Genomic DNA, 21,816 nt, shown 5'->3' on the forward strand with positions numbered 1-21,816 from the left:
AGCCCCTCACAGTGACTTTTTAATGAATTGTCACACTGCCAGAGTAGGTGTGCCAGAGAAGGGTAAAGGGATCAGAGAAGTAAGTGTTGGGTCCAGAAGTTCAAGTCAGGCTTCAGGATGCGTATTATTTGACCTATTATATACTAGTCTGCTGTTTTCGTTTGTTTGTTTTTGGATAAAGAGGTTGGAGAAGGCTGAGAGAAAAGGGAGAAAGCATTAAAACTGTTAAGGGGAGCCACTAGTTTTTAAAAGTATAACCTTGGAAATTATAACCGCCATCATTTCCCATTTAGGTGTTTACCCATAGTCAGTATCAAAAGTCCAAAAGAATCTCCATCTTTCTGAGCATGCAAGATGAAATTGAGACAGAAGAGATCATCAAGGACATTTTCCAACAAGGCAAAACCTGCTTTATCCCACGGTACCAGTTCCAGAGCAATCACATGGATATGGTGAAATTAGCATCGCCTGAGGAAATCTCTTCACTTCCCAAAACATCCTGGAATATTCATCAGCCCAGTGAGGTCGAGGTTCGGGAGGAGGCCTTGTCCACAGGTGAGTGTTATGGTATTAGAATCCGCACCTTAGGATGCTCTCAGGCTGTGATGGGTTGTTAGACCTCTGATCCGCTTGTTATGGTTGGGTCAGTGGGGGTCACTTTTCCTACAGGGATGAATTTATATTTCACTTATATTCCAAGACACCGACCTAACCTAGTTCAGGGTGCGATGCCCTCTGTAAACTGTGAAGTGTCAACTGTAATAGTAAGGTATTAGGTGTTGTTGCCTTTTCACAGACTCCTGCCCTGACCTTGTGGGTTGGATTATACATTTTCCCTGAATAATATTGCATTTCCCATGGTTTCAGTTATGGTCTGTATGGTAATGAGTACCTTATTATTAATGCTATAAGCATTTATATCTCCAGCTCAGACCTGTCAACTACTTGGGTATCACGTGGTCATCTCCAACACAACATGTTCCAAACTGAATCATATTGCCTCATGCCCACTATCCTGTGTTTCTCTTAGTGTATAGTACCATCACCACCCAATTCGCCATGCCAGAAATCTCAAGATCATCCTTGACTCTTCTCTTTCCCTCATGTTCCATGTGTGCCCATTGCTGAGCCCTGGTGATTTTACTTACTGAGTTATTTATTGAACCTGTCCACTCCTCTCTAATCCCACTGCTACCACTGCAGTCTAAGCCACCATCTTCCCTTGCTTGGGTTATTATAACAGCCTCCTAACTCTTCTTCCTCTCCTCCCTCTCAGTCTATTATCTATGTAGTAATTGAAACAAGATTTCTGAAATGCAAAGCTGACCATTTCTCTCCCCTGTGTAAAGTCTTTCAGTGACTTTCTGCTGCCCTTAGTTTGAATCAAACATTCCTTAACAAGGCTCTTCCTGATTTGGCCTTGCTATTCTTTCCATTTTTACATCTTTCTACTCCCTCACTTTATAGTCTGAGTTTCAGCCACTCTGAATCTCTCCCAGTTTCCCAACCCCATTTTTAAAAAATTGAAATATAGTTGATTGACAATATTGTGTTAACTTCAAGTGTACAGCAAAATGATTCAGTCATATATATATGTATATTTTCCATTATAGGTTATTATAAGATATTAAATATAGTTCCCTGTGCTGTACAGTAAATCCTCGTTGCTTATCTATTTATACATTGCAATTTGTGTCTGTTAATCCCATACTCCTAATTTATCTGCCTTGGCAACCGTAAGTTTGTTTTCTATGAGTCTGTTTCTGTTTTGTATATAGATTCATTTGTATTATTTTTTTAGATTCCACATACAAGTGACATCATATAATATTTGATATTATATCCATCCATGTTGCCACAAATAGCAATGTTTCATTCTTTTTTATGGCCAAGTAGTATTCCATTGTGTGTGTGTGTGTGTGTGTGTGTGTGTGTGTACACACACGTACACCACATCTTCTTAAACCAATCACGTGTTGATGGGCCCTTGGGTTGTTTCTATGCCTTGGCTATTGCACATAGCTTCTGTGAACACTGGAGTGTATGTATCTTTTCAAATTAGGCCAACCCCATTTTGCTTTTTCTACTGCTGGACCTTTATACGTGCTATTCCCTGGCCAACAGCCACTTGGGAGATTTAATCATTATCAAGCAGTCGAAGAGCTGGAAGCAAAACAAGCTAAGGTACTATTTTGTACTACAATGCCTCAAACATGTCTTAGAGGTATGTATTTTTGACTAAGACTTAAACAGTTGCAAAGAAATCCCAATGAAGCTTTATGCAATCTTCTCTCAATTTCTGTTCCTTTTCATTTTTACAACATAACCTGTAAAATCAGTATGACAGCGTGGGAAGGGACAGAGTCAAGGTCTCATGGTAGTAGGGGGATTATTTACTTTGCTACTTTTTCTCCTATATTATACAGTCCTGTGCTTTGCTAGATGTTTAGACACCAAAAGTACACTCAGATCTACCTCCTAGACCAGATGAATGCCAACATTATAAAAATTTTAAGACAATGAAACATAAGGGAATGTAGTGTATCTTGGGAGGTAGCCCAGGCTTATAGATAAGGAAAGATAGGAATTGTAGGCTCTGGCATTGCTCACACTTCATCAGCTACTTCTCCAGACTCACGGGCTTATGGGTAGAGCCCAGGGCACTTTCCTAATTCTGGTTGACCATATTAACATCTCCTTCCATGCTTGCATCACTCTGTGATGTCCTGGCTAATTGAAATGCTACTTGGTATCCTCCAGTAACCAGTTTCTCCAGAGGCAGCCCATTGTCTTTGTAGAACAACTCTGCTCCTTGTAGAATATATTCCTTTGGTTGAGCTAAAATGTGTCACCCTGAACCTTCATGCATTAGTTCTATTTCTGTTTAAGTACGATAGCGGGGAAGAGTAAGGAAGAAGCATGATCTTTCCTCTTAATTTAGCTGTACTTCCTGGTTAGGATAAACTCAGTTCAAACAAGTGAGGTAAATCATTTATTTATAGGTTTTAGCACATCATTTGGCACATAGGAGCTATTCAGTAAATGGTAACTATTATTAATTTTAAACAAGGAAGGCAGGATTATTCATTATGCAGTCAACTCAATGCTACTTGAGTGTTTAACATTTTGATAATTTCCAACAAACATTTTCTGAACATCTACTTTGTATCAGACACTGTATTAGCTCTGGGACGATAAGGTTCTGGACTTCAAGGCACTCACACTCTAGCTGGGGAGACAGAAAACATATGTAAGTAGAATGACTATCCCAACCTGTTGTATATATCAAATATAAGTCAAATGAAAAGAATATTAAGAATATAGAAGGTCAGGGCTTGGCCCTGAATAGAAAAAAGTTCACTCACAAAACTGCTTGTTCATTTTTTTTCTCCTCCATACCATTTATTCATGCTGTATTTGTGGGACGGGTTGCTTTTTCTCCCCATGTGTTTTTCTTTGCAGATGCTTGCAATTGGCATTGCAAAGGGTTAGGGAATTATACCTGTAGTTTCTTGCAATTGCAGCCTGGGAGCTAATGCTCTTTGCTGTTGTTTGTAGAATGTTCGATTTGCAGTCTCTGCTGTTTGTTATCTCCCAGCATCACATTCTGCACCGTGGATTTTTGCTCACATCAGCAGTTTAGAATGTGGCATCTTCAGTGCTACAGCATAAATCTAGCTTCATCGTGTTTGTGACAACCTGACTAGAGCTCAGATTGTTCCCAGTATAGCTTATGTAGCCTGCTTATCTTTCTGGTTCGCTCACGTTATGGCAGGTTAGAAAAAAGTGAGCTCTGGTGTCCTCAGTTGCAAATATAAGTTCGTAAGCAAAAATTTCACATGGGCTATTTTTGTATTATGTATATAGCAAAATAACAGAAGTGTAAAAGAAGTGGAGGGTCTGCCTCTTTACTGCATTTGTTCTCCAAGTGAGGGCTGCTTGGGCAATTAGATTAGCCAGCAGTCCTTCCACTGAAAGGCCATAATCTAATTCAACGTGGCTTAAGCAAAAATAGGATTTTATTGGCCCAGAGACTGAAAAATCCACAGAAGGGCTAGCTTTAGATATGGCCAGATCAGAGTCGTTAGGATCTACTCTATCTCTGCCTTTTGACTCCGCTTTCACCTATATTGGCTTCATTTCTTGCCACAGGTGGCCGTGGTAGTTCCAGGTTCCACAGCATCCTTACTGCTAGCAGTCCCAGCAGAAAAGAGCAAGTCTGTTTTCTAATGGTCCCAGTAAAGTCCTGGTCTTAACTCTTATTGACCCGAATTGGGTCAAGTGGCCATCCTGAAATCGATCACTGTGGCCAAGGACATGGACGAGGCTGAGTGACCTAGGCCTGGGTCTTACTTGTCCATCCCTGAGCCACGCACTGTAACCAGGGAGAAAGGATGTGTTGACTGACTGGACACGGTCCTTTGCCCATCTGTGCGGCCCTACCCAAACCACTGAGCTGAGAGTGGGCTGGGAGCGATTTACCACAGGAAAACGAAGTACGGTTTCCAGAACAAGGGCAATGGATACCGGACAGTCCAAAATCAAATTCACCTATGCTGTCAATCATTTCTGAAATTCTATAGAATATAACAGGCTCTTTGCAGTCATAACTTTGTCAGAGCTGATTTTTTATTTTTGATCTTTCTGGAAGCTCTTTAGGAATTCATACCTATGTGTGGGTGCCTGACACATAACTGAAATAAATAAATGATCATAATGAAGACTTTCTAGTCCTCAACCAAAACATTTAAAAATGACTGAATGGGGCAGTGTCAAGGACAGAATCTTTGAACCTGACATGTGTAACATCCCTCTAGGTTGTTCATGATCAATACTTTTGGGAGGGTTAGGATTGGTTTATTGAAGTCATTCCCATTAAATTGAGCCCCTTTCTTTCTTCAGTAGGGTTGCATGGCACCTGCAAGAATATAGTAAAGAGAGTGGGTATGAATTTCATCAAGGCATTTGGCAGAGTTGTGATATCCTTGACGATAGGGTGGAAAAATTTGGGTTGGGTCGTAATACTTTATTCAGAAGATATTTCGTGAGTGCTCGTCTGTGGGAGGCGTAATGGGGTATGCAGTGGGGAACAGGGTGGACCTGGTCCCTGCAGTTGTGGAGTTAACCAACCTGTTGTCCTCTGGAGGCAGGTTTGTGCCAGCATATCACAGGGCCCTCTCCTTTGTGCTGTCCTGTTCAGCTTTTTGTCGCCACTTAGATGTCCCACTGTCCCTGGATTTCAGCATGTCAGAATTCATTCTTATTGTTCTCTTTGTGTTTTTCACATTTCTGTTAGTAGCCAGTTTGTAAACATAGACTTATTCTTGTCTCTTTTCTACCCATCCAGTTATCAAGTATTACCAGGTTTTTCTTTGTAATATTTTTATCACCTGTCTTTCTCTAATTCCAGTTTTAGAGGATCCTTTGTCTACAGTTTTGATTCTTCGTATCTGTTCCATTGGAATACACTTCCAGTTGGTTTTCTGGCCATATTGCCTTTCCTAAAGTACCTCTTTTTGTACAGGCCATCTACCCTGTTCAAGCCTTTCCCGGTACCCAGCATAGGTCTGTGTGCCTGAGCAGACTGAGGTTCCTGCTAGCTAACTGTTGCCAAGAGAAGGGATACTGGATAACATGTAAACATTCAGGCCACTGTCTGGGCCGCTCTGTCTTTTTACCTTGACTCCTTCTTCCGCCTGGTGCAGTTCCTCTGCTTCAGCCAAAGTAGTCTGCTGGAAGACAGTATTTCATAGCAATCGAGAACCCAGACTTGGGAATCAGGTAAGCCTGGATGTGAGTTCTACTTTTGCTACTTTCTAACTATGTGACTTTGGGGAGGTTGTTGAACTCCTCTGAGTGTCAGTCTTGTCACCTGTGAGTGGATGAAGCTACCTCACAGGTCTGTTATGAAGCTTGAATGAAAAGTGCTTGGCATATAGTAGGTGCCCAGTAAAGGGGCTCTTGTTGCTGATGTGGATTCTGTTGTTTTTGCAGTGGTTGAGTTGTCATCTGACAACACACTATGTGCATTACTGTGAAATTTGGTTACATCTACTGTTTTTCAAGGCTAGAATGTCTTCGGTGTTTCTTCCAGGTGGTATCTTTTAGTCTAGCGCTTAATGTCATTGCCTTTTGAGTCAGACTGATCTGAATTTGAATCTAGGCTTTACCATTTGGGGAAATTACTCAACATCACAAAGTACACATTTTTCCCTATGAAATCAGGGATAGTTGCAGTGGCCACTCATTGTGCTGTTTAGAGGATAAAGTAAGATGATGTAGGTGAAGTGCCCTGTAGTGAACTGGCTCATGTAGTGAGGGATCAAGAATGGCAGTTACTGTCAACAACAAGCTGTTCTTACCTTCTCTAACCCTTCCTTGACTGCCTCCAGTCCTCAAGTCCCTTTCTTCTCTAATTCTTACTCACCCAGCACTTAACATATATCCACCTGTTGTACAAATTCTCCTAGGGGGTATATTTCTTTTCTTTGCTGAGAGACTTTGTGGTATTGTGATTTATAATAAGAAATACATATTTGGTCTTCATCCCAGTTTCTGGCAGAACTCCTAAAATCTTTGGAATTTCCCAAGTAATAAGAGCCATAAAGGTGTCTTGATATTCATAGCACACCCCTCTCAACCAAACCTGAGTTTATGTTGATGTGGTGACTTTGGAAAGCAACCAGGGGAATCAACTTTTGAATAGAGGGTTGGAATTTTTAGTCTCCCCACCTCACTGACTTCTGGAGAGGGGAGAGTGGCTGGATGTTGAATCAGTCACCAGTGACCAATGATTTAATCAATCATGCCTTTGCAGTGAAGCCTCCATAAAAATCCAAAGGATGGGGTTTGGAGAGCTTCCTGGCTGGCAAGCCTGTGGAGCTGCTGGATGCTGTGCTCCCTTTCCCTGTACCTTGCCTTGTATATCTCCTCCTGAGCTGTATCCTTGTACAGTCAACTGGTAATCTAGTTAGTAAAATGTTTCTCTGAGTCCTGTGAGCTGCTCTAGCAAATTAACCTCCGATGTATAGCCTGTAGGCCAGAAGTACAGGTAACAACCTGGACTTGCCATTGACATCTGGCATGGGGGTTGCAGGTAGGGCAGGCAGTCTTGTGGGACTGAGCCCTTACCCTGTAGGATCTGACACTGTCCCCAGGTGGATTGTGTCAGAATTGAGTTGAATTGTAGGACACCCAGCTGGATGTCAGAGAATTGCTTGGTGGCCCAGGAGAAAAGCATTGGAGACTTGGATTCTTTATTTATTTTTTCAATTAATTAATTAATTTTTATTTATTTATTTTTGGCTGCATTGGGTCTTCATTGCTGCACGCGAGTGCTCTCTAGTTGCAGCAAGTGGAGCACAGGGCTCTAGGCGCTCAGGCTTCAGCGGTTGTGGCTTATGGGCTCTAGAGCATAGGCTCAGTAGTTGTGGCTTGCGGGCTGTAGAGCACAGGCTCACTAGTTGTGGCGCATGGGCTTTGTTGCTCCACGGCATGTGAGATCCTCCTAGACTAGGGCTCGAACCCGTGTACCCTGCATTGACAGGCGGATTCTTAATCACTGCACCATCAGGGAAGCCCCGACTTGGACTCTTTAAGAGCAGAGTCCTTCTCCTAAATCACCTGTACTCTTGGTGCCAGCATCATGTTTTTTTTGTTTGTTTTCTTATTTTTTTAAAAATATTTTATTTATTTATTTATTTGGTTGCGCCATGTCTCAGTTGCAGCCGGCGGGCTCTTTTGTTGTGGCTTCATGCAAACTCTTAGTTGCGGCATACATGTGGGATCTAGTTCCCTGACCAGGGATCAAACCCGGGCCCCCTGCATTAGGAGTGCAGAGTCTTAACCACTGCGCCACCAGGGAAGTCCCCCAGCATCATGTTGTTCACATCAGACTTTCAGTGAAAGTGTCTTGAGGTAAAGCCAACACTATTATGAATTCAAAGAATGCTTATATAAATTTATGGGTGATCAGTATTTTATAGTCATTAAAGGAAAGCTGGATTTAAAAAATAATAAGCATCTACCTAGGGGCACTTTAAAAAGTATATCAGAAATAGTTGTTTTATAAGATGCTGTGACACTTTTATTTGGTATTTGGGAATAAAGGGTTCACGTTAGACCTGGGCTGGAATAACCTTGCAGTTGATCTGCTCCCAGCACTCGCTTTGGGGAAGCTGTAGAGTTAAGATCTGGTGGAATGTTGTACCTGCCGTGTCTGCTGTGTGCCGTTGCACCTGGGTTGGGAGCTATGAGTTGGTGCATAGGCCTTGGATCTCTGAGTCTTGACCCATGTAAAAACCTGGTAGGAACTCACAGGTCTCAAGGGGACCTGCACACACCTTGGCTCTTGATGCACCCCATGTGGATGAGGGAGCAAAAGAAGCTGCATGCTGGGGTAGCTCCTGGGCCCAAGAGGAGGTGGAGATGCTGCTCTGTGTCCTTCTATAATGCCAAGTACGCACAGTCATACCTAGACTGAAGTCTGTTGCATCTCCTGAGTCAGAGTGCCTGGTGAAATGTGTAACAGCCTCTGGGTCCCTGCTGCGTTCATAATCCAGTCTGTGGGCATTAACGTACCACGTTCTTCTGCACACTCCACAGGCCCTTGCAGGAGTTTTGGGTGACCTCTCCCTCAGGACAGTTGAGAACGTTGCCTTCAGAGTTAGGCACTGGGGGAGGTGGAACAAACACTAATGGTCCTCGTTCCATCTTCCTTGTTTTCAGAGGGGATCATTGAAGCCCACGGAGGTCAAGTGACTTCCCCAAGTTCATACAGGCAGTTAATAACAATGCAGTGGTCACCCAGTTCTCCTGTTTTCCACTCCAGTGCCCTTTGAAGTGCCATTTCTTTTCTTAACACCTCATTCATTAATGTTGCTTTACCACCTGGACTTTCCTTCTCTCCTGACAGTATACTGCACCAGAACCATTATTCACGGAACAGGTACTGTTGGTAATTGTATGCATGGGAACATCGTCATATTTTCCCAAGGAAGAACTTGCGCTAAGTCACATGTATCTGAAAGTACACTGGTTGTGAAGTTAAGCTTTTTTTTCAGTCATTTTGTATTCAAGTAAATGCACAGGAAGAACAGCCTAGGCTTTCACTTGTAACAGGGCCTTTCATATGAATGATAAGTGTACACATGGTAGGCTTTCTTGGAGCTGTTCCAGGATTGTCTATCTTATCTTTTGCAGCAGCAACTTCAGACTATATTCTCATTTCCGAGAGTGGTGGTTTACTTTTTGTTAACTCCCAGCCCATTAAAATGAAAAGATACTTCCTTAGGGATTATGGCCTGTTATTCTTGCCAAGATGCGTTAGCCTGCCAAATGTTCTGTTCAAACATAGTGATTCATTTAATGTACTGTGGAACACTTAAGTGTCATTAAAAGGGCTAACCTAGGTGACTTAAAACTCTCTACCTATAGAACTTCAGGTTTTTAAACTCCTTTTCCAATTCAGTTTTTATTTTATTACCTTTAATCAAGACATTAAAATGTCTATTAGGTTTATGTATGTTTCTGTATATGTTAAATTGAGAGAAGAGGCAGAATTTTAAAAATTATTTATTTATTTATTTGGTTGCGCTAGGTCTTAGTTGCGGCACATGGGCTCCTTAGGTGTGGCAGGCGGGCTCCTCAGTTGCAGCTCACAGGCTCCTTAGTTGCAGCTCGTGGGCTCCTTAGTTGTGGCTCGCAGGCTCCTTAGTTGTAGCATGTGAACTCTCAGTTGCAGCATGCATGTGGGATCTAGTTCCCTGACCAGGGATCGAACCCGGGCCCCCTGCTTTGAGAGCACGGAGTCTTATCCACTGTGCCACCAAGGAAGTCCCGAGGCAGAATTTTTAAGAGGAGTTTGAATTAGAAAAAAATAAGTTGTTTTTAGTTTCGTCTTCTGATCCTCAAACCTCAAGTCGGAGTGGTGAAAACTGGTTTGTAAATAAATACCACCACGGGTGTCCGTGCCCCACTCCTGCTCTCTTCATCGGCAAGTCCTCTCTCCTTTTCTCTCACTCTGTCCTCAAGGGTTAATGGAACAGTTTTGGGGCTGTTGATGTCCTTTTTTTTTTTTAATATAAATTTATTTATTTATTTTTGGCTGTGTTGGGTCTTCATTGCAGCACACAGGCTTTCTCTAGTTGCGGCGAGCGGGTGAAAACAAAGTTTTCAAGTGGTGGAGTGATACAATCCAGGTGAGTTTTAAGGTCACTTTGGCAGGAACATGAGACAGAGAAGTCAAGTGTTTGGACAGGGGTGGCCAGTTAGGAGATCACCACGATAACCTAAGATAGAGAATTCAGCCCTGACATTTGCCAAGTGGACAAAGGCAGAACTTCATTTCACTTTACTGGCCCAGCTTCCTTGAAATCATCTCTTGTTCTCATTTTTCAATGGAGAAAATTCCCGAAGTCACTTCCCTGGAAAGAAGAACAGGTTATAATTCATCATAAAGAAACATCCCAGTCTTGTGGGCTTTCAAAATGCTTTTTTATTTTTTTTGATGTGGACCATTTTTAAAGTCTTTATTGAATTTGTTACACTATTGCTTCTGTTTTATGTTTTGGTTTTTTTGGCCACGAGGCATGTGGGATCTTAGCTCCCCAACCAGGGATCAAACCCACAGCCCCTGCACTGGAAGGCGAAGTCTTAACCACTGGACCGCCAGGGAAGTCCCCTCAGAATGCTTTAATGAAGAATTTTAAAGGGCTGTTTTCACTGCTGAAGGCATTTGAGGAAATAGATCCTCTGGGCTTCTGCCCATAAAACGGATAAGATGGAGGCTATCCCTAACCTGTGGTTAGACATTCTCTAAAACATCAACAGCCCCACGCTTCCCTGGTGGCGCAGTGGTTAAGAATCTGCCTGCCAATGCAGGGGACACAGGTTTGATCCGTGGTCCGGGAAGATCCCACATGCTGCAGAGCAACTAAGCCCGTGCACCACAACCACTGGAACCTGCCCGCTTTAAGGCCCGTGTGCCACAACTACTGAGCCTGTGTGCTGCCACTACTGAAGCCTGCACGCCTAGAGCCCGTGCTCCGCAACAAGAGAATCCACTGCAATGAGAAGCCCGCACGCTGCAACGAAGAGTAGACCCTGCTCGTTGCAACTAGAGAAAGCCCGCGCGGAGCAACGAAGACCCAACGCAGCCAAAAAAAAAAAAAATTCTATAAGCCTAATGATTGTATGTTGAATGAATGATTGATAGTAGCTGCAAAGAAATGCGAACATAATCTACCAATGTTTATTTTTTTTATCCTCCTCATCATCCATAAAATCAGGTATGTATTAACTAATTATCCACAAATAAGCAAGCAGAACAAGCCAATATTACTATTGGATGAAGTGGGCAGGGAGCTATGAGATGGAAATTGAACAGAAACAAAAAATGTCTTCCTAACTGCCCATCTCATTACTTTGGTTTAAAGCAAATACACATAATAATATAAGTGTTCTTTGGGTGTAGTGATGCTGGAAGCCAGAATCACTTGTAAGAAGTCCTGGGATGAATTAGTTTATCCGATTGTCTAGACCAGTTGTTTTCACACTTCAAGCCTGACTCATTGGGGCTTTTAAATTCAGTTTAGTAGCATTAAAAAACAAACAAACAAGAAAGACATAGAAAAAAACCTTTTATTTAAGTAAAGATTTGCATGTGTGTCTGTGTGTATCTGTGTATGTGTACATGCATGTGTATATGTCTGTGTCTATGTGTATATAAAATGGGTCACGGTGTTTTTCTTACTGTAGGTTCCAGAAAGTTTGAAAGCCACTGGTTTATGCATCTACTTCTCAAAAGGCCGTGTATCTTTTAGTTGGCCCCTGGTGGAATATCAGTGGACTCACTGAGCAATAGGACAAACAGTACATTTTCTTCAAGTGTTAATTTTACTTAAACATTTTGGTGAAAACAAATGCAAGTTTTGTTAATTTCTCTAAGTTTTAACATGTTTTATATGCTTCAACACTATGTTTCTTAGCACTGAAGACTTCTTAACTATTGTGTTTAATTGTGGATTTTGTTAATGGATATAAACCAACCTTGTTTTTCCATGTAAAGCTCTATGTCTCGAATTCTACCTTATTATCAATTTTGCTACCTCTTTGTGTTTGAATATGCCTTTGACTTTCTCCTGAATCTTTGGTGCCATTGTCTGTGGGCATGCCTCTTGTAAATAGCATACAATTGGATTTTTGTTTTTACACCCAACTGGGAGTCTTCTTGTATCAGAAGGGTTCAGCCTGTCCTCTTTTTGGTGATAACTGGTGTGTTTGGCGTTCCCTTCTGTTACTTGTTATCTTGGTTTCTGTTTTTGGAAAAAGAATTTTTTTTGCCATTTCTTTTTCCTTTGTATCCTTTTTTCTCTTTAGTACTTCATAGTCAGGTATCCATTTCTATTACTGGTTACATTAACATGTTTTTGAACCTCAAATTCTCATTAGCATTATCAATATAGTATTGATTGACTTTTTTACTCCTGTAAAAGATAAGAAAGTGAATGTGCTTTTTTGTCCTAGATTTTAATAAACATAAACTAGGATTTAAAATCAATAATAATAATTTTAAAATGTGTATCTATTCTTTAAGGAATTTTTTGACATTTGATTATTTTCTTACTATATTTATAAGGAACAGTCATTTAAAGTCAACTCTAAATTTTCCTAGGTTCATGGTTCATTGCTTCTGCTTTTTAAATCATGTCTTCCTCATTCTTGACATGTATATTTATTAATTTCTTGGTCAGATGGAGTATTCCTTTAAGTAATTGTTTTCAGTATGATCTGTGGGTGGCATATTTTTGGAATGCTTTTATTTATTTTATTTTTATTTATTTATTTTTTTTGCGGTACGCGGGCCTCTCACTGTTGTGGCCTCTCCCATTGCGGAGCACAGGCTCTGGACGCACAGGCTCAGCGGCCATGGCTCACAGGCCTAGCCGCTCTGCAGCATGTGGGATCTTCCTGGACTGGGGCACGAACCCGTGTCCCCTGCATCGGTAAGCGGACTCTCAACCACTGTGCCACCAGGGAAGCCCTGGAATGCTTTTATTTTTGAGCCTGTGTTTGTATATGCAGTGAATTCTTGAATGGAGTAAGAATTCTTGGGTCACACTTTTTTTTTTTCACTCAAAATTCTAGACCAGGGGTTGGCAAACATTTTTTGTCAGGTGCCAGATAGTAAATATGTAGGCCGTGGGATCTCTGTAACAACAATTCAGCTGTGCTGTTGTAATATAAAATAGACAATATTTATATAGGGTATGGCAATGTTTCAGTAATACTTTATTTACAAAAACAGACAGCAGGCCAGATTTGGCCCTGGGGCTGTAATTTCTTGACCTGTTCCAGACAATTGATTCATTTTCTTGTGGTATTTAGCACTGTAGATGAGAAGTCTTGTGTCATATCCATTTTTTCCTTAGTAAGAAACTTGCTTTTTCGTTGCTTGGGTTCTTTTAGGAATTTTTATTATCTTTGAAATTTACAAATTTCATACTCATTAATTTTATGAATTCATTGATACTTAGTGGAATTCCCTGGTGGTCCAGTAGTTAGGACTCAGTGCTTTGATATTTATATTACCAAATAAACCAGCAACACTCCCCATTCTTTCATTTTTCATGAAAAGATCTACATTTTGAAAAACATACCTAGAAATATCTCTCTCCAAAGCCTTCAAAATACAAGTTATATTTCACTTTGAATCTAAGAAGATTATCTTCTGTGAAGAAAGTGTCTGCTCTATTCAGAAACCCAATAAAGAGCTCCTTCAATGATGACTCATTTTCACATCATAAAATTATAACTGGCAGAAAACTTATTATAACATATTGAAATGGGAGAGAAAAAGTTAATATAAAGTACAAACTATTACATATTTTGTCTTCCTCTCTAATCTCTTTTATTCAATTGAATTGAATACAGTTTCAGTGGAAATTCCTATTTAAGTTTAGAGTGCTTAAAAACAAGCTAGATACTTCGTTCTGCATGCAGCGCCTTGCTTATTGCTTTTATGTCTCCTGGCACTGCGCTACAAATCACAAAGCATTTAGGGAACATTCAGACCTCACTGAAATCATAAATCAAAAATTCCAGAGCGCCCCGTACTGACCTTGGATAGCTGATTACTGGGGCAGCTCGGAACACACACACACACACTCTCTCTCTGTCTCTCCTCTCCTCCCCTCTTCTCTGTCCCACATACACTTATACCAAAGCTTCGACATGTCTTCTATGTTCTCACTAAATTGTAGGTCTGTGTGTTAACTGGAGATACCTCTCCAAGTTGAAGAGTTGAAGACTTCTATGGATTTAAAATTTTGCCTCTTTAGTGCTGGTTCTTAATCTTCTTATTTAGAAACATAATTTTTAGATTGGACAAGTTACAAGTTCCATAGTGTGATAGAAGCTTTCATTAGAAAAAGTTCTTAGAACTTTCATGAGGTATGCCCCTCTCCCCACACTTGTTCTGGTTGCTCACTGGTAACTAGGTGTCTTTAATAAATGTGGTTGGAAAACTTCTGTTCGTTTTTCTGACCATCTTACTTTTTCCTACTCACTATACTTTTCACTAATCCACATTAAAGAAACTAAAGAAATATTTCTGAATTTGATGGTTATAACAAGCTTCAAGGGAAAAAGAGACTTCGCTGCAGTATAAATGTAAAAAATTAATAAACACAAGCCTCAGTTAAATAGTCAGGAGACCAGAAACGGGGAGCGCTCATGCCCTGGGGTGATAGCAGAGCCCAGTGGGAAGAATAGACTCCTTTCCTGGCAAGGACTCAGCCAATGAAAGGCATGGACTCTTTGTTTCCTATAGTTCCCCACTTCCAGCTTCCTTTTCCCCTTCCATAAAGTGTTCTCTTTCCCTTGCCGTGGGGAGACTTGCATGTGGCTCACCATGGTTGCAGACCCCTAATTGCAATTCTCTGCAGATCCTGAATAAACCCGTCTTTGCTGGAGAAATATCTGGCAGTCTATTTATTTTGGGTCACCATAAGAAAAGTATCTATCAAAATAATGAATGAAAATGATATATATTTGGCATATGTGACATATGGAAATGTACATAAAGAGGCACACAGGAAATCCCTTCACCATTTTTAAAAAAGTGGTTTTTTGCTATGCAATCTTATGTCTTTGGAAAGAGCATATTGATTTTACTCCATTGAGAATCTGGCTTTCTACAATCACCTCAACAGTTAATTGATGATGGGAATCAATCAAGAATTGTACTTCATTTGCATAGTTTGCTAACTTTTACGTTTCTATTGAGTTGGGAGAGTTAGTGAGGAGAGTGGTGATGATATACCTGCACTACCTTGAATAGAAATATTTAACATCGTCTTAAGCTGTTTCAGAGGAGAGGTGAATTAGACGGAGGCTGGGGAGTGGGGGAAACTGTGGGAAGTAAAATAAATAGTTGATGCACATGGTTTTGCAGGTTTGCCTTTTTGATACTAAAGGAGTATGTTTTTTTAAAAATAAATTTATTTATCTATTTTTTGGCTGCATTGGGTCTTTGTTGCTGCGCTCAGGCTTTCTCTAGTTGCGGCGAGCGGGGGCTACTCTTTGTTGTGGTGTGCGGGCTTCTTGTTGCCGTGGCTTCTCTTGTTGCGGAGCACGGGCTCTAGAGCGCAGGCTCCGTAGTTCTGGCACATGGGCTTAGTTGTTCTGTGGCATGTGGGATGTTCCCGGACCAGGACTCAAACCCGTGTCCCCTGCATTGGCAAGCGGATTCTTAACCATTGCGTCACCAGGGAAGTCCCAGGAGTATGTTTTTATTATTAGAAGTTCTTGCAGAAAAATGTTCTGGAGGTTGTATGTTTGCATTCACATCCCTGTGTATGCACACTCACTGAGTAGATCACATAGCCCCAGAGTGTTGCCACTGCATAGACCCTGCACACCTAGAGTGCAGTGCTTTATATGGCCTGTGTATCTGTTTTATCAAGCTGCTGTCTGTCACCCCACCACACTGTAGACATACCCACATCAGCTCCCCTTTTGTTTTTGGGTTCTGCCCAGATCCTAACTTCCAACAAGAGGTTTTTTCATTCTGCTGTATCCAGGACTCTTTCTCAGTGCTCTTTTTAAATGCCATTGGGTAACCTCTGGGAAGTGTAGATTCAGACTCTCTGTCAAGGTAAATGTTTGGACAGTATACCTTACAGGTAAAGCTAATATTTACATAAAGAGACAATCATGAGAGACAACGAAGGAAGAACTTAGAGGCTGAAAGGAAACTGTGGAACTCAAAGCAGTGGTCTTCTAGACCTATGATCAGGGCCTCCCTTGGACAAAAACACAAATCCTTTTATTCATGAGGTCTGCCTATATTCCTTCCACTGTATTTATCCTCAGGCATTAGCCTCTCAAAAGCCATCATAGCTGTCACACAGGCAAAAAGTTACCCCTGTTCCTTCTCTTCTTTTTAATTAAACTTCTAAAACTTCAGACTGCAGTGGTTTTTCCTTCTTCACTCCTCTGAAAGAAGTTTAGGTCTGTCGCATATTGGTACTTCTGATGGGCTCTGTTAGAGATTATGTGCCTGAATATTCAGGCCCAGATAGAGAAAGAAGGGAAAAGTTTAAATGTGCTAGTTTATTTTCCTTGATTAGAGATGTAATAAAGGGAGCAGGGAGCAAGTGTGTTGTAGGCAACTGCTGGAGAGAACTTTGCCAGTGTATGAAGTTTGTTTTAATTTCCAGTTACAAAATGAATAAGTCACAGGGATGTGATATACAGCATGGTGATTATAGTTAATAATACTGAACTGTATATTCGAAAATAGGTAGGAGAATGGATCTTAGAAGTTCTCCACAAGAAAAAATATTTTGTAACTATGTATGGTAACAGATATTTTTATAATTAATTTTTATTGGAGTATAGTTGCTTTACAATGTTGTTAGTTTCTGCTGTACAGCAAAGTGAATCAGCTATAAGTATACATATATCCCCTCTTTTTTGGATTTCCTTTCCATTTAGGTCACCACAGAGCACTGAATAGAGTTCCCTGTGCTATACAGTAGGTTCTCATTAGTTATCTGTTTTATACCTAATAGTGTATATATATCAATCCCAATCTCCCAACTCATCCCACCCCTCCCTTCTCCCCCAGTATCCGTTCTCTACGTCTACGTCTCTATTTCTGCTTTGCAAATAAGTTCATCTGTACCATTTTTCTAGATTCCACATATAAGTGATATTATACGATATTTGTTTTTCTCTCTGTAACTTACTTCACTCTGTATGACAGTCTCTAGGTCCATCCACATCTCTGCAAATGGCACAATTTCGTTCCTTTTTATGGCTGAGTAATGGTGACAGATATTCACTGGACTTATGGTGGTGACCATCTTGCAGTATATACGAGCATTGAATCATTACATTTTACATCTGAAACGAATACAATGCTATGCCAATTATACCTAAACTTTAGAAAAAAAGAGTTTGTTTTCTGCATTGTAGTGACAGCCCTAGATTTGAAGGGACAGAAACTCTATGTCTTGGAGCCTTTGTTAGGAGCTGTGGCTGTACCTACACTTCGCTCAGCACACTGCACCAAGTGTAAGCTGGGATGAGGACCCAGGCATCTTTCTTATTAAACTGACTTTGCACTGGGTGTCCAAGGCCCTAGAAGGGTCAAAGTTTGCTTCCTGGATGCTTGCTGCCCAGAGACCTACCATTATATAACATACCTGCTCTTCCTGGCCTGTGACTTGACTGAGGTGCTGCTGTGGTTTCTTCCAGCTGTTCCCAAGGCAGGCTTTTCTTTAATAGGTGATTCATTATCATCTTCTTTTTTTCCTAAATTTTACCTTGTAAAAATACCTCAAAGTTTCTGACATAGACATGGCATCCTTTCCTGGTTTCTAATACTAATAGATATTTTCTCCCAAGTTTATTTTCCTTTGTTCATTTCACTGGAAGTATAGAAAGTCAGATAGGTGTGCTGAGGTCCTTATCTTGAATTTTAAGACTTATTTCTTAATAACGGTAATTTGACAAGTTCAGGTTCGTTTCTACCTTGTCTCCTTGTAGTAGAAATTGTGTATCTTTTGCAAATCAAGATTTTTCTTTGTGAACTGTGGCAGTTATATTACTGATAACATTTTGGATTTATCCATAAAAGTTGCTACAGGATTTTGTTTTTATGAACCCCTCCCTTGAAGCAAACAAAAACCATATCACAATATTTGGAAATCTGCGTGGACTGAACAAAATTCTTTTGTGTTTTTTTTTTTAACTCTAAGAAACTGTTAAGTGCCAGCCATAAAGACATTCTCTAAATGTCCAAAAGAAGTCAGAATTAGGCAAGTAAAAATCACAAATGGAGCCCAGTGATCAATTATACAACTTTGCCCTTTTCTTTTTCTTTCTAAAATGTTTTAGTTGCTCAATCATTTATGCAGCACATATTTTCTACGCCCTCTATGTGCCAGGCTTTGTGCCAGGAATGAGAGTACTAAGTTGGCATAGCCCGAGGCCTGCTTATAAGGGTCAAGTATCTTAGACTCTACAGGAGGAAACACCATGAGGTGTGTAAAGGACTCTGAGAGCTCAGATTCTGGAGATTTAATCATAGTGGGCACAGAAGGTGAGGCAGCAGTCTCCCAAGGAACTTTATGTTCAGAAGCAGAGATACTGGTAAATTATGAGTAGCTACCCTTTGAGTGTCTTCGTACATACTAAGCATTATGCTAACTGCTTTTATATATGGAACCTCATTATTCATCATGACAACAATATTGTCAGTTTCACAGATGAGGAAAATGAGTCTCAGAAAGGCCATTATTTGTAGACACGCTGCAGTTAAGAGGCAGAGCCAGGAGTTCCTGCCAGGGCTGCTTTCCCCAAAGGCACGCTCTTTGTGACACAGCACAGTGCCCTTCCTTGCTGCCATTGTGTGCATGGCTGAGAATAAGAGGAGGGCATGTTGAACCTATCAGTTAGAATTAGGTTTGGCTGTATATGGCAGAAAACCCTAAAGTGACAGTGGGTTACTTGGAAAAGAAGTCTGGGAGTAGTGTTAGAAGTCTGTGGCTGCCGTGGAAGCCCCACAGTCATCAGGGACAAGTCTTGTTTCATCTGCCACATGGTCCAGCATGGCATCTCAAGCTTTTGCTGTCAACTCTGCGTTCCAGGCACCAGGAGGAAAAAGAGGGTGGTGTGGGAAAAAGAGCACCCTTTGTGTCGTCAACCCCATTTGTTAGAGCTTGGGCATGAGGCCGTATGTGGCTGCCAAGGAAGCTGAGAAATACAGTCTTACAGTGGCATTCATGGCCTCCTGAATAAAGTCCTAGTTCTGCCACTAAGAAGGAAGGGGAGAATGGATGTTTAGGTGGGCCCCCAGCAGCCTGTACCATGCTCAGCCAGAGGCAGGTTGTGACTCGGTTGGTGGTCGTGGGCTGACCCGAGGCTGGAGGAGCCTGGCAGGTCCACATCACAGAGGGTGTTGTATGTCATACCTAAGGGGTTGAACTTTGTTCTGTCGGTGCTGGGGAGTTGTTGAAGGACTTCAGTCAGGGCAGTGACATGACCAGTTCTGTGTTTCGGAAAGATTGCTCTGCCAGCTGGGGGGATGAAGGCCAAAGGAGTGAGGCATCAGATGGAATCTGATGGAATAGAATAGATGAGAAATGATGACCACCTGATTGAAGAGGAGGGGTACATGCAGGTACCGGCAGGATGTAGAGCCTGCTGGCCTTGGTGACTTACTGTCTGAGGATATTGAGGGACAGTCTGGCTTTGCCATCTGCGTGTGAGGCTATTATCTGAGGCAGGGGGAATGCAGGAGGGAGAGCAGGTTTGGTGGGGTTCAGGTAGCAGAGAATGAATCCCAGTTGAGGTTTCTCTGGGGCCTCAGGGAGTTTCTGGGAGATAGCTAGTTGGATGTATAGATCTGGAGGTTAGGAAACAGGAGATACTGATTCAGGAGTCATCAGAGTATGGTTATGGGGTGAATCCTGAGATTACAGACAGGAGCCTGGTAGCTAGAAGATGAGGCTATGACAAATAGGGCCAGACTAATATTAATTCCTCATTCTAGATGAGGTTTCTAGGTCACATTTTGATTTTGAAATTATTTCTTAGACTAGGATAATTGTAAAAGTGGAGAGAAACTGTAAATATAAATTTGGGAAGGGTTAGTTGAAAGGAGAAAACAGCAATCCTTACGTATATGGAAATGAGTATGAATTATGGGCTAGAATTAAGAGACTACAGTTAAAGGTAGTTTTTTTTTGGTACCTCTGCTTTTACTGTAGAAAGGGAAGGATAAAATGATAGAGGCATCAGGACTTCCCTGGTGGTGCAGTGGTTGGGAATCCGCCTGCCAATGCAGGGGACACGGGTTCGAGCCCTGGTCCGGGAAGATCCCACATGTCGCGGAGCAACTAAGCTCGTGCGCCACAACTACTGAGCCTGCGCTCTAGAGCCCGAGAGCCACAACTACTGAAGCCCAAGTTCTCTAGGGCCTGTGTGCCGCAACTACTGAAGCCCGTGTGCTCTAGGGCCCGTGCTCTGCAACAAGAGAAGCCACCACAGTGAGAAGCCTGCCCACCGCAACAAAGAGTAGCCCCTGCTCGCCACAACTAGAGAAAGCCCGTGTGCAGCAACAAAGACCCAACAGAGCCAAAAAAAAAAGAGTGGGGTTTTGGTCTCAGATGGAGCTGGGTTTGTTTACTGGTCCTGTTGTGTGCTAGCCAAATGGACATGAGTAAACCCCCTCTTTCTAAGTCTCTGTTCCTTCATTTGAAAATGGGTATCTGTTTCACTGCATTGTTATGAAGACGAAATAAAATTTGTATAAAGCTTTTAGTACAATGCCTAGTACATAGTTAGTGCTTGATGATGAGGAGGATCACTACTCTTTTACATGAAATAGCAATTTCAGTCCTGATTGTAAGGATCACTGGGGGTGGTATGCGCCCAGAGTGCTCTGGGGACCCAGGACAGGGTTCTCTTTGCCCGGAAGTGTTTGGGAAGAGAAGTACTATCTGAGCCGAGTCTTTAAGTGTGAATGGTAGTTTGTTATGAGGTTTTATTGGGAGGAAATATATCCTTTTTAATAAGTTTCTCAAAAAAGTGCATTGCCACAGGAAACCTGACTAGTATATTGAAAGTATACTCTATGTATAAATAGATTGAAAAAGTTGGTTAACAATCTCTGAAGAAATTCATTTGGGTCATCTTATGAGCCCTACTGCTTGAATTTTTTCAACCTTAGAAATATCTTAGTTTTGATTTATCAATGTTTCTGGTTTTGTTTTGAAGAGTTAATCAAAAGAGTAATCCTCAATTTTATTTTAATTTCCTCCTTCAGAAAATTAACAGTGGTTAATATGTGTTCATTATGGAAAATGTCAAAATATATAATAAGCTTTTGTATGTTTTTTTATTGAAGTATAGTTGATTTACAATATTATATTAGTTTCAGGTATACAGCATTGTGAATCAGTATTTTTACAGATTATACTCTATGAAACGTTATTACAAGATAATGTCTATAATCCCCTGTGTTATATAAAATATTCTGTTGCTTATCTATTTTATACGTAGTAGTTTGTATGTCTTAATCCCATACCCCTAATTTGCCCCTCCCCCCTTTCCATTCCCCTTTGGTAACTACAAGTTTGTTCTCTATATCTGGAATCTGTTTCTGTTTTGCACATACATTCATTTGTATTATCTTTTGGATCCCATGTATGAGTGACATCATATAATATGTGTCTTTCTCTGACTTATTTCACTAAGCATAATGTTCTCTAGGTCCATCCACGTTGCTGCAAATGGCAGAATTTC

General features: G+C 41.2%; 1 protein-coding gene across 2 annotated transcripts in view; it reads left to right on the top strand.

Moving 5' to 3' along the window:
- Positions 1 to 21,816, top strand: part of MTHFS (methenyltetrahydrofolate synthetase) — a 52,094-nt gene that overhangs the window by 7,649 nt on the left and 22,629 nt on the right. For both annotated transcript variants that reach the window (XM_082853055.1, XM_082853056.1), the window contains exon 2: positions 294 to 555. In XM_082853055.1, coding sequence (XP_082709181.1) covers positions 294 to 555 — 262 coding nt within the window. The remainder of the gene's footprint in view (positions 1 to 293; positions 556 to 21,816) is intronic.

The sequence above is a fragment of the Leucopleurus acutus genome, assembly GCF_964270905.1.
Source record: "Leucopleurus acutus genome assembly, chromosome: 1".
NCBI classification, from domain to species: Eukaryota; Metazoa; Chordata; class Mammalia; order Artiodactyla; family Delphinidae; genus Leucopleurus; species Leucopleurus acutus.